The 17277-nt window shown below is 42.8% G+C and overlaps 1 protein-coding gene across 1 annotated transcript in view; it reads right to left on the bottom strand.

Moving 5' to 3' along the window:
- LOC120023152 (sodium/potassium/calcium exchanger 3-like) overlaps positions 1–13012 on the bottom strand; it is a 61076-nt gene extending 48064 nt beyond the window's left edge. Inside the window, exons 1-3 of the mRNA XM_038967156.1 lie at positions 12814–13012; positions 5630–5764; positions 5460–5467 (exon numbers count right to left, since the gene is read on the bottom strand). Coding sequence (XP_038823084.1) covers positions 5460–5467; positions 5630–5764; positions 12814–13012 — 342 coding nt within the window. The remainder of the gene's footprint in view (positions 1–5459; positions 5468–5629; positions 5765–12813) is intronic.
- Between the last annotated feature and the right edge of the window lie 4265 nt (positions 13013–17277).

The raw sequence follows: 17277 nt of genomic DNA, 5'->3' as shown, positions 1-17277 counted from the left end.
GGGGCAGCAGGGGTACTGGTACTGCACTGTACTGTAAACATGTCCGTCTCTACTGCTGGGGCAGCAGGGGTACTGGTACTGCACTGTACTGTACACATGTCTGTCTCTACTGCTGGGGCAGCAGGGGTACCGGTACTGCACTGTACTGTACACATGTCCGTCTCCACTGCTGGGGCAGCAGGGGTACCGGTACTGCACTGTACTGTACACATGTCCGTCTCCACTGCTGGGGCAGCAGGGGTACCGGTACTGCACTGTACTGTACACATGTCCGTCTCCACTGCTGGGGCAGCAGGGGTACCGGTACCGCACTGTACTGTACACATGTCCGTCTCTACTGCTGGGGCAGCAGGGGTACTGGTACCGCACTGTACTGTACACATGTCCATCTCCACTGCTGGGGCAGCAGGGGTACTGGTACTGCACTGTACTGTACACATGTCCGTCTCCACTGCTGGGGCAGCAGGGGTACTGGTACTGCACTGTACTGTACACATGTCCGTCTCCACTGCTGGGGCAGCAGGGGTACTGGTACTGCACTGTACTGTACACATGTCCATCTCCACTGCTGGGGCAGCAGGGGTACTGGTACTGCACTGTACTGTACACATGTCCGTCTCCACTGCTGGGGCAGCAGGGGTACTGGTACTGCACTGTACTGTACACATGTCCATCTCCACTGCTGGGGCAGCAGGGGTACTGGTACCGCACTGTACTGTACACATGTCCGTCTCTACTGCTGGGGCAGCAGGGGTACTGGTACCGCACTGTACTGTACACATGTCCGTCTCTACTGCTGGGGCAGCAGGGGTACTGGTACCGCACTGTACTGTACACATGTCCGTCTCTACTGCTGGGGCAGCAGGGGTACTGGTACCGCACTGTACTGTACACATGTCCGTCTCTACTGCTGGGGCAGCAGGGGTACTGGTACCGCACTGTACTGTACACATGTCCGTCTCCACTGCTGGGGCAGCAGGGGTACTGGTACCGCACTGTACTGTACACATGTCCGTCTCTACTGCTGGGGCAGCAGGGGTACTGGTACTGCACTGTACTGTACACATGTCCATCTCCACTGCTGGGGCAGCAGGGGTACTGGTACTGCACTGTACTGTACACATGTCCGTCTCTACTGCTGGGGCAGCAGGGGTACCGGTACTCAGACATAGACACGCATACAGGGTGCTCTCTCTCACACAGACAAAAACACACACAGACAGACAAAAACACACACAGACAGACGACAAAATACGCACTCACAGACACACAAATTTGCACACACTCTAAATGTACACTAACACACCCACAGACACACGCAATAATAAACGCAATCATACACCCCCCTCCCCCTCCCCTCCCAAAAAGCACTTTCTCAAAAGGTCAAATCAACACATGACTCACTCTTAACACGAACACACACTACATCTATCTTTACCAGGAACACGAAAAGGGGTGAAAGAAGGTACACTTTTAAGAGAGGTTATTAGTCCAAACTGTGTGTGTGTGCGTACATATTTAAAGGAGAGGTTATCATTTAGTCCAACCTCTACCTTTACACCACGCGTCACTGGAGTCACCCCAGAGTCCTGGCCTCTTAAACGCTCGCTTTCATTTTAACAAGGAGAAGGAGAGGTGAACTATAATAAGCAGGGAAAGGAGAATAACTTGACCTCCGACCCCTATCTCCCTTTTATAGACCACAAGGGTGACCTTGAGGGAGAAGGATGAGATGGGAGATGGATTGTGGCCATTTTGCTTAATTAGCACACCAGAGAGTGGGGGAAATGAGGGGGAATGTGGTGGGTAAGGTAAACGGTGAAGGGTGTGTGTGTGGTTGGGGGGGGGGGGGGGGGGGGGGATATGACAGTGTGTGTGTGTCATCATTATCTCATAGCTCAAGGTAAGAAAACAAAACTCAAATGCAATCCTTCAGTGAAACCCGCTCCATCCACTCTTCTCCCAAGCTTCAGTTCAACCCATCATTACAACAGAGTTGAATGTCAGATTTCCACCATCCATATGGGACTATAAATAGACACTGGGCTAGATGATGCAGGATAGGCCGGTCTGGAAGATGATGCTGGTGATGTGGTTCATATGGGGAAGGATGTGGGATTTTGAAGATGAAAAACATATAAGAGACCTGCTTCAAATTCACTCAGAAAAAGCCTAAGATTTTAATCACTTTATTAACTCTGTAGGGGAATCTGTCAAGTACACTGCTAAGAATAATGGTGCTTAGCAGTTACAGTTGAAGTCGGAAGTTTACATACACTTTAGCCAAATACATTTAAACTACATTTTTCACAATTCCTGACATTTAATCCTAGTACAAATTCCCTATCTGAGGTCAATTATGATCACCACTTTATTTCAAGAATGTGAAATGTCAGAATAATAGTAGAGAATTACTTATTTCAGCTTTTATTTCTTTCATCACATTCCCAGTGGGTCAGAGGTTTACAGACACTCAATTAGTATTTCGTAGCATTGCCTTTAAATTGTTTTTCTTGGGTCAAACGTTTCAAGTAGCCTTCCACAAGCTTCCCACAATAAGTTGGGTGAATTTTGGCCCATTCCTCCTGACAGAGCTGGTGTAACTGAGTCAGGTTTGTAGGCTTCCATGCTCGCACACGCTTTTCAGTTCTGCCCACAAATGTTCTTATTGATTGAGGTCAGGGCTTTGTGATGGCCACTCCAATATCTTGACTTTGTTGTCCTTAAGCCATTTTTCCACAACTTTGGAAGTATGCTTGGGGTCATTGTACATTTGGAAGACTCATTTGCGACCATGCTTTAACATCCTGACTGATGTTTTGAGATGTTGCTTCAATATATCCACATAATTTTCCTCCCTCCTGATGCCATCTATTTTGTGAAGTGCACCAGTCCCTCCTGCAGCAAGCACCCCACAACATGATGCTGCCACTCCCGTTCTTCACGGTTGGGATGGTGTTCTTCAGCTTGCATGCCTCCCCCTTTTAACTCCAAACATAACAATGGTCATTATGGCCAAACAGTTCTGTTTTTGTTTCTTCAGACCAGAGGATATTTCTCCAAAAAATACAATCTTTGTCCCCATGTGCCGTTGCAAACCGTAGTCTGGCTTTTTTATGGCGGTTTTGGAGCAGTGGCTTCTTCCTTGCTGAGTGGCCTTTCAGGTTATGTCGATATAGGACTCGTTTAACTGTGGATATAGATACTTTTGTACCCGTTTCCTCCAGCATCTTCACAAGGTCCTTTGCTGTTGTTCTGGGATTGATTTGCACTTTTTGCACCAAAGTATGTTAATCTCTAGGAGACAGAACGCGTCTCCTTCCTGAGCGGTATGATGGCTGTGTGGTCCCATGGTGTTTATACTTACGTACTATTGTTTGTACAGATGAACGTGGTACCTTCGGGCGTTTGTAAATTGCTCCCAAGGATGAACCAGACTTGTGGAGGTCTACAATTGTTTTTCTGAGATCTTGGCTGATTTCTTTTGATTTTCCTATGATGTCAAGCAAAGAGGCACTGAGTTGAAAGGTAGGCCTTGAAATACATCCACAGGTACACCTCCAGTTGACTCAAATGATGTCAATTAGCCTATCAGAATCTTCTAAAGCCATGACATCATTTTCTGGAATTTTCCAAGCTGTTTAAAGGCACAGTCAATTTAGCGTATGTAAACATCTGGTTGAAAAACAAGTTTTAATGACTCCGACCTAAGTGTATGTAAACTTCCGACTTCAACTGTATATATACAGAACAAGTCAAAAGTTTGGACACACCTACTCATTCAAAGGTTTTTCTACATTGTAGAATAATAGTGAAGACATACACAACTATGAAATAACACATATGGAATCATGTTGTAACCAAAAAAAGAGTTAAACTACATTTTAGATTCTTCAACGTAGCCACCTTTTGCCTTGATGACAGCTTTGCACACTCTTGGCATTCTCAACCAGCTTCATGGGGAATGCTTTTCAACAGTCTTAAAGGAGTTCCCACATATGCTGAGCACTTGTTGGCTGCTTTTCCTTCACTCTGCGGTCGAACTCATCCCAAACCATCTCAATTGGGTTGAGGACGGGTGATTGTGCAGGCAAATAGTGCAAATTGTGCAAATAGCCCTTACACAGCCTGGAAGTGTTTTGGGTCATTGTCCTGTTGAAAAACAAATGATAGTCCCACTAAGCGTAAGCCAGATGGGATGGCGTATCGCTGCAGAATGCTGTGGTAGCCAAGCTGGTTAAGTGTGCCATGAATTCTAAATAAATCACAGACAGTGTCACCAGCAAAGCACCCCCACACCCACACCTCCTCCTCCATGCTTCACGGTGGGAACCACACATGCGGACATCATCCGTCCACCTTCTCTGCATCTCACAAAGACACGGCGGTTTGAACCAAAAATCTCAAATTTGGACTCATCAGACCAAAGGACAGATTTCCACCGGTCTAATGTCCATTGTTCATGTTCCTTGGCCCAAGTCTCTTAAGTAAGTCTCTTAAGTCTTAAGTAAGTCTCTTATTATTATTGGTGTTATTCTTTGCAGCAATTCGACCATGAAGGCCTGATTCACGCAGTCATCTCTGGACAGTTGATGTTGAGATGTGTCTGTTACTTGAACTCTGTGACTCCGTGAACCATTTATTTGGACTGCAATTTCTGAGGTGCAGTTAACTTTAATGAACTTATTCTCTGCAGCAGAGGTAACTCTGGGTCTTCCTTTCCTGTGCCGGTCCTCTTGAGAGGCAGTTTCATCATAGCGCTTGATGGTTTTTGCGACTGCACTTGAAGAAACTTTCAAAGTTCTTCAAATTTTCTGGATTGACTGACCTTCATGTCTTAAAGTAATGATGGACTGTCGTTTCTCTTTGCTTATTTGAGCTGTTCTTGCCATAATGTGTACCCCTACCTTGTCACAACACAACTGATTGGCTCAAACACATTAAGAAGGAAAGAAAATCTATATACATTCCAGGTAACAACCTCATGAAGCTGGTTGAGAGAATGTCAAGAGTGTGCAAAGCTGTCATCAAGGCAAAGGGTAGCTACTTTGAAGAGTATCAAATATAAAATATAAAATAAAGAAAAATCCTTGAATGAGTAGGTGTGTCCAAACTTTTGACTGGTACTATATATATACAGTTGTATCTATTTGAAGGATTTAACCCTTTGTGGTTCTATACAGCACCATTTCATCTAGCAGTGTGTAACATGTAACTCAAGCATTCTTACACACCATTCACCCATCGACAGTGCCGGCTTGAACAGTCAAGCCCAAGTCTCTCGTTGATGATCAGATAAGAGGTCGCCATGGAAACTGGGGACTTTCACTTGTCAGAAAAGCTACAGGGTCCCAGAATGTGACCGAGAATAAGTGTGAAAAGTGCTGAAACACCCAGAAAGAACACTACCGTGTGTGTGTGTGAGTGATGTACTGTAGGCTCACGGGAGCCTATCTGACCCGACAGTCTGTTTTACCCCAGATTGGGAAGACAAGGAGAGATGGGAATAACGGAGGGAGGGAGGGAGAATACGGGGTGCTCTCTTTCTTCTTTCTTTCTCTCTTACCTGGAGCGGGGGCAAGAGAGGAAGGGATATGAGATGTTTCATTTCTTTCTTTCATTTTGTTACCTGGTTCGGTGCAGTTTTTCTTTTCCCCATCCTCTTCCATGCTGCTATTACTGTCCAATGTGTCCACCTCCTGCAGTAGCTTCCTGCCTCCCCATCGCTCATCATCATACGTGGTGGGGCTGGATGTGTCAAAACCTACGAGACACAGGTAGAGGAGGCTTGAAAAGAGGTAACCAGGGCATGTTCATTAGGGCTCATTGATCAAAATTCTTTGCAACACAAAATGAAAATGATCATTTGTTTTTGGACCAGTTCAGTAATACCTCCCGGTTTCTCTGTTTTATTCTGTTTAGTCCCTACTTAACACGACCATGATCTACTTTGAAATCAACAAAAAGTCTGAGGAGGATTATTTTGTCAGTGTTGAAGTTATATTTATCAAGTTATTATGCACTGAGAAATGAAACGAAGGGAAAGAACTGGGGGCAGAATACATTGTATTGAATCACACAAAATGCCACTTGAATCATGAGTGCACTCTGAATAAAGAACACATCTAGAGGCAAAAACAGGGTATAGGATTCATGTTCTTCTTTGGACAACCCTAAACCCACTCTAACCTTTTCAGCTGGCTGACAACACAAAAGAGAAATGCTTTGAATCAAAATCAGAAACAGAGGTATTGAAATGTCCTATAGTCAGACCTAGAGGTATGGCTGAACTTTCCACCTGGCATCATCACCTTTGATTCTGTACTCACAAGGCAGGCAGCGGGCACAAGGCATTGCGTGCCAACATTCAATGTGTATTTACCTCCTCTCACAGACACACACACACACAGGCCATCCATACACACACATACTTACACGCACACACACAGAAATAACAAGCATATCGCACCGGTGATTAATGTGTCAATGCCTGCAAGGCGTTGAGTGCTTCTCCACTAAGCTCAGAGAACATAACACACACGCACGCACGCACTTCATGAAGTGGATCATAAATAATCAACATAATTAATATATATATATTTGGCACATTGTTTAACAGTTTCACAGAGGCACACAATGGGAAGTGGAGAAATGCATTAGCTGGAGTGTCATTGTTGGTTTGAACACACACACACACACACACACACACACACACACACACACACACACACACACACACACACACACACACACACACACACACACACACACAGTATTGTGTATCCCTGTTGCATTGCGTCGTTCCGTTACAAGGATGTGCACACTGACATAACAGTGATGCACAAATCATGAGTATGAAATATGAATATTCATATACAAGCACCAAGCCTTCTGTCCCTGTTCTGTAATGAAGATTCAATGGGATATAAGTGACAGCTCACGAAAAGTAAACGTCGACCTCGAATAGCAAGCTGTGTGTTTTAAAGTTAAAGTGCTTTGTATAGAGTAGTAGAGGAAGAGAGTAGGAGTGGACAGCTTTTGTCTCTCTCTGTAACCTGGAGAAGTGTTTTTAGTATACCCCTGGGTACTCTGCCCTGATTTCAGCTTAGCTGCAGTATAAAACACCTGAGCTTCATGAGGAATGCTTTTCCAACAGTCTTGAAAGAGTTCCCACATATGCTGAGCACTTGTTGGCTGCTTTTCCTTCACTCTGCGGTCCAACTCATCCCAAACCATCTCAAGGTCAGGTGATTATGGAGACCAGGTCATCTGATGCAGTACTCCATCACTCTCACTGGTCAAATAGCCCTTACATAGCCTGGAGGTGTGTTTTGGGTCATTGTCCTGTTGAAAAAGTGGAAACCAGATGGGATGGTGTATCACTGCAGAATGCTGTAGTAGCCATGCTGGTTAAGTGTGTCTTGAATTCTAAATAAATCAAAGACACTGTCACCAGCAAAGCACCCCCACACCAACACACCTCCATGCTTCACGGTGGGAACCACACACGCGGAGATCATAATTTCACCTACTCCGCGTCTCACAAACACACCGCGGTTGGAACCAAAAATCTAAAATTTGGACTCATCATACCAAAGGACAGATTTCCACCGGTCTAATGTCCATTGCTCATGTTTCTTGGCCCAATCAAGTCTCGTCTTATTATTGGTGTCCTTTAGTATTGGTTTCTTTGAAGCAATTCGACCATGAAGGCCTGATTCACACAGTCTCCTCTGAACAGTTGATGTTGAGATGTGTCTGTTACTTGAACTCTGTGAAGCATTTATTTGGGCTGCAATTTCTGAGGCTGGTAACTCTAATGAACTTATCCTCTGCAGCAGAGGTAACTCTGGGTCTTTCTTGTGGCGGTCCTCATGAGAGACAGTTTCATCATAGAGCTTGATGGCTTTTAAAACTGCACTTACAGAAACTTTCAAAGTTCTTGAAATGTTCCAGAATGACTGACCTTCATGTCTTAAAGTAATGACGGACTCTTGTTTCTCTTTACTTATTTGAGCTGTTCTTGCCATAATATGGACTTGGTATTTAACCAAATAGGGCTATCTTCTGTATACCACCCCTAAATTGTCAGAACACAACTGATTGGCTCAAATGCATTTAGAAGGAAAGAAATTCCACAAATTAACTTTTAACAAGGCACACCTGTTAATTGAAATGCATTCCATTCCATGCATCCTCGTGAATAGGGTTGAGAGAATGCCAAGAGTATGCAAAGCTGTCATCAAGGCAAAGGTGGCTACTTTGAAGAATTCGTTTAACACTTTTTTGGTTACTACATGATTCCATATGTCATTTTTAATAGTTATGATGTCTTCACTATTATTCTACAATGTAGAAAATAAAATAAAAATTATAAATAGAATGAATAGGTGTGTCCAAACCTTTGACTGGTACTGTAAATATATATATATATGTTTTAAATGTTTTGTTGTTTCTCTGTAATACTACTAGCCACCTAGTAGCAATTTTATGAAGTTGGCTTTAGCTAGCCCAACTGCATAACTAGCTACCAAGAAGCCATTTCAGCAATCAATGATGTTGGAGTAGCTACCTGGTCAAACTATCTTAGCTGGCATGCCATGCTGGCAAGGTTGGTAGACTTGAAAAAGACAAGCAATTGCTAAATGTACTGAAAAAGACTCACATTCCTTCCTATCTTTTAGCCAGATTTTAGTTTCTATAAAAAAAAGATTTAGTTTCTATTAAAAAAAAACACCAGTCAGGAGGATACAGACAGATCAAGAGGTACCCTATGCTTTGATATGCAGAAAAAAAATGGAATTAAGCGTAATGATTATGGCTCTAGATCAGGGGTTGGAAACGATTCAGGGAACAGAACCAAAACCTGAAAAATAAACGAAATGATTTGAGGAACAGAACCGAAAGTAATCTATACTGTTCCGGAACAGAACCGTTATTTTAAAAGCATGGGAACCGATTAATAACGTTCTTTAAATGTTCCGGACATTTTTTTCCAGTCCCACAAAAACAAACAAACAAAGTGCCTACGCAAAACCCTCACTCTGTCACTCAGAAACATATTCTAGTGTCTGCCTGCCAGCTGGAAATCTTTTCCAGTGGGTGTGCGTGTGTATGTAGGCTACCTGCCCCTCCCTTCTGAAGCATAGGTTACTGTAGCCTACTGACAACATTACTGTAGCATACTGACAGCGTTACATAGGATACTGTAGCCTACTGACGATGTTACATAGGTTACTGTAGTCTACCGACGACGTTACATAGGTTACTGTAGCCTACTGACAACGTTACATAGGTTACTGTAGTCTACTGACGACGTTACATAGGTTACTGTGGCCTACTGACAACATTACATAGGTTACTGTAGTCTACTGACAACATTACATAGGTTACTGTAGCCTACTGACGACGTTACATAGGTTACTGTGGCCTACTGACAACATTACATAGGTTACTGTAGCCTACTGACAACGTTACATAGGTTACTGTAGTCCACCGACGACGTTACATAGGTTATTGTAGCCTACTGACAACGTTACATAGGTTACTGTAGTCTACTGACGACGTTACATAGGTTACTGTGGCCTACTGACAACATTACATAGGTTACTGTAGTCTACTGACAACATTACATAGGTTACTGTAGCCTACTGACAACATTACATAGGTTACTGTAGTCTACTGACGACGTTACATAGGTTACTGTAGTCTACTGACAACATTACATAGGTTACTGTAGCCTACTGACGACGTTACATAGGTTACTGTAGTCTACTGACAACGTTACATAGGTTACTGTAGCCTACTGACAACGTTACATAGGTTACTGTAGCCTACTGACAACATTACATAGGTTACTGTAGCCTACTGACAACATTACTGTAGCCTACTGACAACGTTACATAGGTTACTGTAGCCTACTGACAACATTACTGTAGCCCACTGACAACATTACATAGGTTACTGTAGCCATTACTGTAGCCTACTGACAATGTTACATATGTTACTGTAGCCTACTGACGACGTTACATAGGTTACTGTAGCCTACTGATGACATTACATAGGTTACTGTGGCCTACTGACAACATTACATAGGTTACTGTTTCCTACTGACAACATTACATAGGTTACTGTAGCCTACTGACAACGTTACATAGGTTACTGTAGTCTACTGACAACATTACATAGGTTACTGTAGCCTGCTGACGACGTTACATATGTTACTGTAGTCTACTGACAACATTACATAGGTTACTGTAGCCTACTGACAACATTACTGTAGCCTACTGACAATGTTACATAGGTTACTGTAGCCTACTGACAACATTACTGTAGCCTACTGACAATGTTACATAGGTTACTGTAGTCTACTGACAACATTACATAGGTTACTGTAGTCTACTGACAACATTACTGTAGCCTACTGACAACGTTACATAGGTTACTGTAGCCTACTGACAACGTTACATAGGTTACTGTAGCCTACTGACGATGTTACATAGGTTACTGTAGCCTACTGACAACGTTACATAGGTTACTGTAGCCTACTGACAACGTTACATAGGTTACTGTAGTCTACTGATGACGTTACATAGGTTACTGTAGCCTACTGACAACGTTACATAGGTTACTGTAGCCTACTGACAACGTTACATAGGTTACTGTAGTCTACTGATGACGTTACATAGGTTACTGTAGCCTACTGACAATGTTACATAGGTTACTGTAGCCTACTGACGACGTTACATAGGTTACTGTAGCCTACTGACAACATTACATAGGTTACTGTAGCCTACTGACAACATTACTGTAGCCTACTGACAACGTTACATAGGTTACTGTACGCTACTGACAACATTACTGTAGCCTACTGTCAACGTTACAGAGGTTACTGTAGCCTACTGACAACGTTACATAGGTTACTGATGCCTACTGACAACGTTACATAGGTTACTATAGCCTACTGACAACGTTACATAGGTTACTGAAGCCTACTGACAACATTACATAGGTCACTGTATCCTACTGACAACATTACTGTAGCCTACTGACAACATTACATAGGTTACTGTGGCCTACTGACAACATTACATAGGTTACTGTGGCCTACTGACAACATTACATAGGTTACTGAAGCCTACTGACAACATTACATAGGTTACTGTGGCCTACTGACAACATTACATAGGTTACTGTAGCCTACTGACAACATTACATAGGTTACTGTAGCCTACTGACAACATTACATAGGTTACTGTAGTCTACTGACAACGTTACATAGGTTACTGTAGCCTACTGACAACATTACATAGGTTACTGTAGCCTACTGACAACATTACATAGGTTACTGTAGCCTACTGACAACATTACATAGGTTACTGTAGCCTACTGACGACGTTACATAGGTTACTGTAGCCTACTGACAACGTTACATAGGTTACTGTAGTCTACTGACAACATTACATAGGTTACTGTAGCCTACTGACAACATTACATAGGTTACTGTAGCCGACTGAGAACATTACATAGGTTACTGTAGCCTACTGACAACATTACATAGGTTACTGTAGTCTACTGACAACGTTACATAGGTTACTGTAGCCTACTGACAACATTACATAGGTTACTGTAGTCTACTGACAACGTTACATAGGTTACTGTAGCCTACTGACGGCGTTACATAGGTTACTATAGCCTACTGACAACATTACATAGGTTACTGTAGCCTACTGACGACATTACATAGGTTACTGTAGCCTACTGACAGCGTTACATAGGTTACTGTAGTCTACTGACGACGTTACATAGGTTACTGTAGCCTACTGACGGCGTTACATAGGTTACTGTAGTCTACTGACAACGTTACAAGCGTAATTCAGAAATTAGGGAGAGATGGTTAATTAGAGAACAATGGATGGACATTTCAACGCTAGCTAAGGATACTATAGTTGTCACATTGGATTTATTAACTACAAAAAAGGTAAGACGTGTTTTTATTCTAGTGCTGCTCTGCACACACAAGCTTGTTAGCTAGCTAGCTGACGTTTGCGGTGGTCCAACTTTAAACCAACAAGCCCACCGCTTCAAGCCAAGCTTCCTCCTCAGAATTTGAGTTGCATATTGCGCTCTACACTGTGATGGGCAGCACAGTGTGTGTTATTATGATTAAACCATACTGTTGCGTCAAAATACAATTTGCTCTTAATAACTTTCCTATACAGATTAAATCGCTTACTCGCTCCACAGCAAACTGCTCTATGCACATTGATTGGTGAAGTCATTTATTGTAGAGCTAAATGTAAAAAAATATATATATTTCAGAGGTTTAAAAAGGAATAGAAAGGAACGCCATAAACTATAACGTTATTTTGGTTCGAACTGGTTCAGAACTTTATTATGCTGGTCAGAACAGTGGAATGGAACGAAATAAAGAATGGTTCTGTTCAGAACGAAACCATTGGAAAATATATTTGGTTCCAACTCGTGCTCAACATTGCAGGAAAAAAAACTGTTCAGCTGTTTGACAAATGACCACACACACACATACTTTGTGCCCCCTCAGATTTTTGAGGTGCATGACACCCCTGACCACACTCAAGTCCAGTTCAGAACTGTGCAAAACGAGAACAGCTCAAAAGTAGCCTACAATTAAAACACAATTTGCATGATGTGCAAAATCAATGTAACACTGTATTATTACAAAACATGGTAACAAAACAATGGACTCTATGGGCTACATAACAGCCATTATGGAACTCCCACTTCAGCATTCCATCCCTCAACAGGGGGGTAAGTTGATAGGCCTACCCTCACCTGAATGTTCTGCTAGGTAGGAGAACCCCTTGACGAAGAGAAGCATCCCTCCCATCAAGCATATCTGGATCAAAACCAACTCCTTTCGCTTTTTCCGTCTCGCTTTGATCTTTTTCTGGTTCAGCATCACTTGCGGCGGGCGATTCCGGGGTCGGACGCCGGCTGGAGGCATCCTTTCCGCGGCTTCTTCCTCGTCCATGTAGCCGCTGGAGTGAAATGAGCAGCAAAGCCCTCTGAAAGAATTTTACACGAACGGATATAAAGTGGGGGAACGGTGTGAGGGGGGGGGGGGGGGGGGGGGGGGGGTCTGGTAAAAGTTTCAAGTCGGTATCGTTGGAAAGTCGCGAGTGTTGAGGTGTGGACGGCAAGGTTTGTTTTCCTTTTGAAGTGCCAGGGCTTCTTGCTTCTATGTCATATTACATTTTTATTCCATGCAATAGTAGGACAGGCTGCAGGAGCGCTCCATAGATGCGACTGTGGCGGCTCGGGCGCGCAACGCGAGATTGCTCACTGATGTGTATGGTGATGTGATTGTAGGATGCTGTGTCCGACAAGAGAGAGAGAGCGAGAGAGAACGATTGATCAAATGTGCAAGCTGTTTGACGTAGAAATTGCCTAGAGACAGTGAGAGTATAACATAATTTTTTTTCGAGGCTCGGTACACTGCCTATCACTACCCTCTTCTTGGAAAGTTTTTTTTGCATGATGTTGGCATTAATACATGATAGCTGAATTACATACATTTACATCAATACACAGTTGAAGTCGGAAGTTTACATACACCTTAGCCAAATACATTTAAACTCCGTTTTTCACAATTCCTGACATTTCATCCTAGTAAAAATTACCTGTTTTAGGTCAGTTAGGATCACCACTTTATTTTAAGAATGTGAAATGTCAGAATAATAGTAGAGAGAATTATTTATTTATATTATTTTTACATTTACATTTAAGTCATTTAGCAGACGCTCTTATCCAGAGCGACTTACAAATTGGAAAGTTCATACATATTCATCCTGGTCCCCCCGTGGGAATTGAACCCACAACCCTGGCGTTGCAAGCGCCATGCTCTACCAACTGAGCCACACGGGACCATAGACCATTTCCTTTATTTAACTGGGCAAGACGGTTAAGAACAAATAATTAATTTCAATGACAGCCTAGGAAAAGTGTTAACTGCCTTGTTCAGGGGCAGAACGACAGATTATTACCTTGTCAGCTCAGGGATTCGATCTTGCAACCTTTCGGTTACTAGTCCAACACTCTAACCACTAGGCTACCTACCACCCCATCACATTCCCAGTGGGTCCCATCACATTCCCAGTGGGTCAGAAGTTTACATACACTCATTTAGTATTTGGTAGCATTGCCTTTAAATTGTTTAACTTGGGTCAAACGTTTTGGGTAGCCTTCCACAAGCTTCCCACAATACGTTGGGTGAATTTTGGCCCATTCCTCCTGACAGAGCTGGTGTAACTGAGTCAGGTTTGTAGACTTCCTTGCTCGCACACACATTTTCAGTTCTGCCCACAAATTTTCTATAGGATTGAGGTCAGGGCTTTGTGATGGCCACTCCAATACTTTGACTTTGTTGTCCTTAAGCCATTTTTCCACAACTTTGGAAGTATGCTTGGGGTCCATTTGGAAGACCCATTTGCGACCAAGCTTCAACATCCTGACTGATGTCTTGAGATGTTGCTTCAATTTATCCACATACTTTTCCTCCCCCTTCCTCATCATGCCATCTATTTTGTGAAGTGCACCAGTCCCACCTGCAGCAAAGCACCCCCACAACATGATGCTGCCACCCCCGTGCTTCACAGTTGGGATGGTGTTCTTCGGCTTGCAAGCCTCCCCCTTTTCCCTCCAAACATAACGATAGTCATTATTTTTGTTTCATCAGACCAGAGGACATTTCTCCAAAAAGTACGATCTTTGTCCCAATGTGCAGTTGCAAACCGTAGTCTGGCTTTTTTATGGCGGTTTTGGAGCAGTGGCTTCTTCCTTGCTGAGCGGCCTTTCAGGTTATGTCGATATAGGACTCGTTTTACTGTGGATATAGATACTTTTGTACCTGTTTCCTCCAGCATCTTCACAAGGTCCTTTGCTGTTGTTCTGGGATTGATTTGCACTTTTTGCACCAAAGTATGTTAGTCTCTACGAGACAGAACGCATCTCCTTCCTGAGCGGTATGACAGCTGATTTCTTTTGATTTTCCCATGATGTCAAGCAAAGAGGCACTGAGTTTGAAGGTAGTCCTTGAAATACATCCACAGGTACACCTTCAATTGACTCAAATGATGTCAATTAGCCTATCAGAAGCTTCTAAAGCCATGACATCATTTCTGGGAATTTTCTAAGCTGTTTAAAGGCACAGTCAACTTAGTGCATTAACCTCTGACCCACTGGAATTGTGATACAGTGAATTATAAGTGAAATAATCTGTCTGTAAACAATTGTTGGAAAAATGACTTGTGTCATGCACAAAGCAGATGTCCTAACTGACTTGCCAAAACTATAGTTTGTTGACAAGAAATGCGTGGAGTGGTTGAAAAACGAGTTTTAATGACTCCAATCTAAGTGTATGTAAACTTCCGACTTCAACTGTATCTTCAGAAGTTGTTTGTGCCCAGGCCACTTTATAGAATATTTGAGTAGACTATAGGCTATTATGCATACGTTACATAATAGATCAATGAATGCATTGCTCATGAATTTTACATTAATTTATATCTATGTCATCAAATAAGATGGACTGTGATTACTTTACAGTGGGAAATATAACTATCTTGACGTTATCTACTATCATTAGACATTGAATAAACAGGCCTAGCCCAGTGAAAGGCTTCACATAATGTAAATGATATGAAATGAGGCAACTTTTCCTCCAAACAAATTATATTAGACTATTCACATGAATTATGAAAAAAATAATAGGTTTCTAGGATATTTATAATTTTAGGATAATAACTTAATTCTGACAGTCACTCTTGATTGTGAGTTTGATTGTTTGAGTTTTCTTATAAATAGCACTGGAAAGTTTCCAGCAAGAGTGGAAAAAGTGGTTAGGGCTCTTAGCAACTAGGTTTCATTGTGCCTCCTTTAACCCTTTGAGTCAAGGAACGAGAGCGAGAGAAAGAACCAAAAACAAGAGAGAGAACCAGAGAAAGAGAGATAAAAAGTCAAAAGAGATGGCAAAAGGTGGTGTGAGAGAGAAATGTAAGGGAAAAAAGTAGCATAATAACGCAACAAACAAGATAGTGCTTTATGTCTCAGGTTTGTCCTCTCACACTAGTATCATATAAGCTACCTGACCACAGAAGGAAGTATGCCATTGTACTGTCATGAGAAAATACATGAGAAATAAGAGCCAGACATCACACACAACCAAATTGTCGGTTGCGACCCAGATGTGGTTTTATGCATAAAACCATCCCTGAAATGAATGATTGCCTATAACCTGTAGAGAGGAATCCTGCACTCAACCCGGGCATGGAGTTATTTAGTATACTAAATAAGATGAATTCCCAAAGTCTCAGAGGTGCACAAAAGAAAAGAAAGAGGGGGAGGAGGGAGGGAAGTGGGGGGGCAACAAATTAAATCCAGTTAAATTGTTTTTCCATAGCCAGTGGGGTTTGGCAAGAGACTGGCTCACACATGAGAGGCAAGATAAAGCCTCCGAAAGAAACAGACAACCCCAAACGCTGTAGCAGTCTCAGATGTAGCAGAATGCCTGGAATTTAACCCACTTTCCCATGTCCAACTGAACTGACACCGCGCCCAGACACGGCTCCAAAGGCCTGGAAGTTGATACACACACGGAAGTGCACACTTCTAGTACAGTACTGAGATCCACAATGAAACATTATCAAAGACGGAACAACCCACACACAAACTGTAGAATACACCCCTCCACCATCAATGAGTCATTGCCAGTAGGGACCCCAATACACACTTGGAACCACACAGTCTCAACTATGCACCATTAAAATCAAAATGACTTTCATCACTTCTGCTGTACTGTCTTGGTTGGTATCTACATCCATAATCCAGCAGTCACTTTCCCTGTTGCGATGAAACATAGGTCGGGGCTGTCTACAGCGTAGAGCCCCCTAAAACCCACAGTAGATCCAGACATATTTGGGTCATGTCTTGTCTTCTCCTCATATGATATCTCCAGAGCCTGACGTTGTTTCTCAGTTTCCTCCCGTTCTGTTCACAACCAGAAATAAACATGGAGAGAAATCTCATCCCAGCACAACGTCACGCTGCGAGGGCACAGCAGTTCCTGTAGGCCAGGAATAGATGCTCTGTCAACTAAATACTGGAGTTTTGAAGGTATTTGTGTTCAAAATGGGAAGGGAGGTGTGTTCCTCCCTCAGACCATCCAAGAACAAGGATAAAGCATGTACGCACTCACACACAGACAACAAACACAGCATAGGTCCACACACCATGTTTTCT

Source organism: Salvelinus namaycush, chromosome 2 (genome assembly GCF_016432855.1).
Source record: "Salvelinus namaycush isolate Seneca chromosome 2, SaNama_1.0, whole genome shotgun sequence".
NCBI lineage: Eukaryota > Metazoa > Chordata > Actinopteri > Salmoniformes > Salmonidae > Salvelinus > Salvelinus namaycush.
Note: the sequence above shows the minus strand (reverse complement) of the source record. Positions and strands in the feature narration are given on the sequence as shown.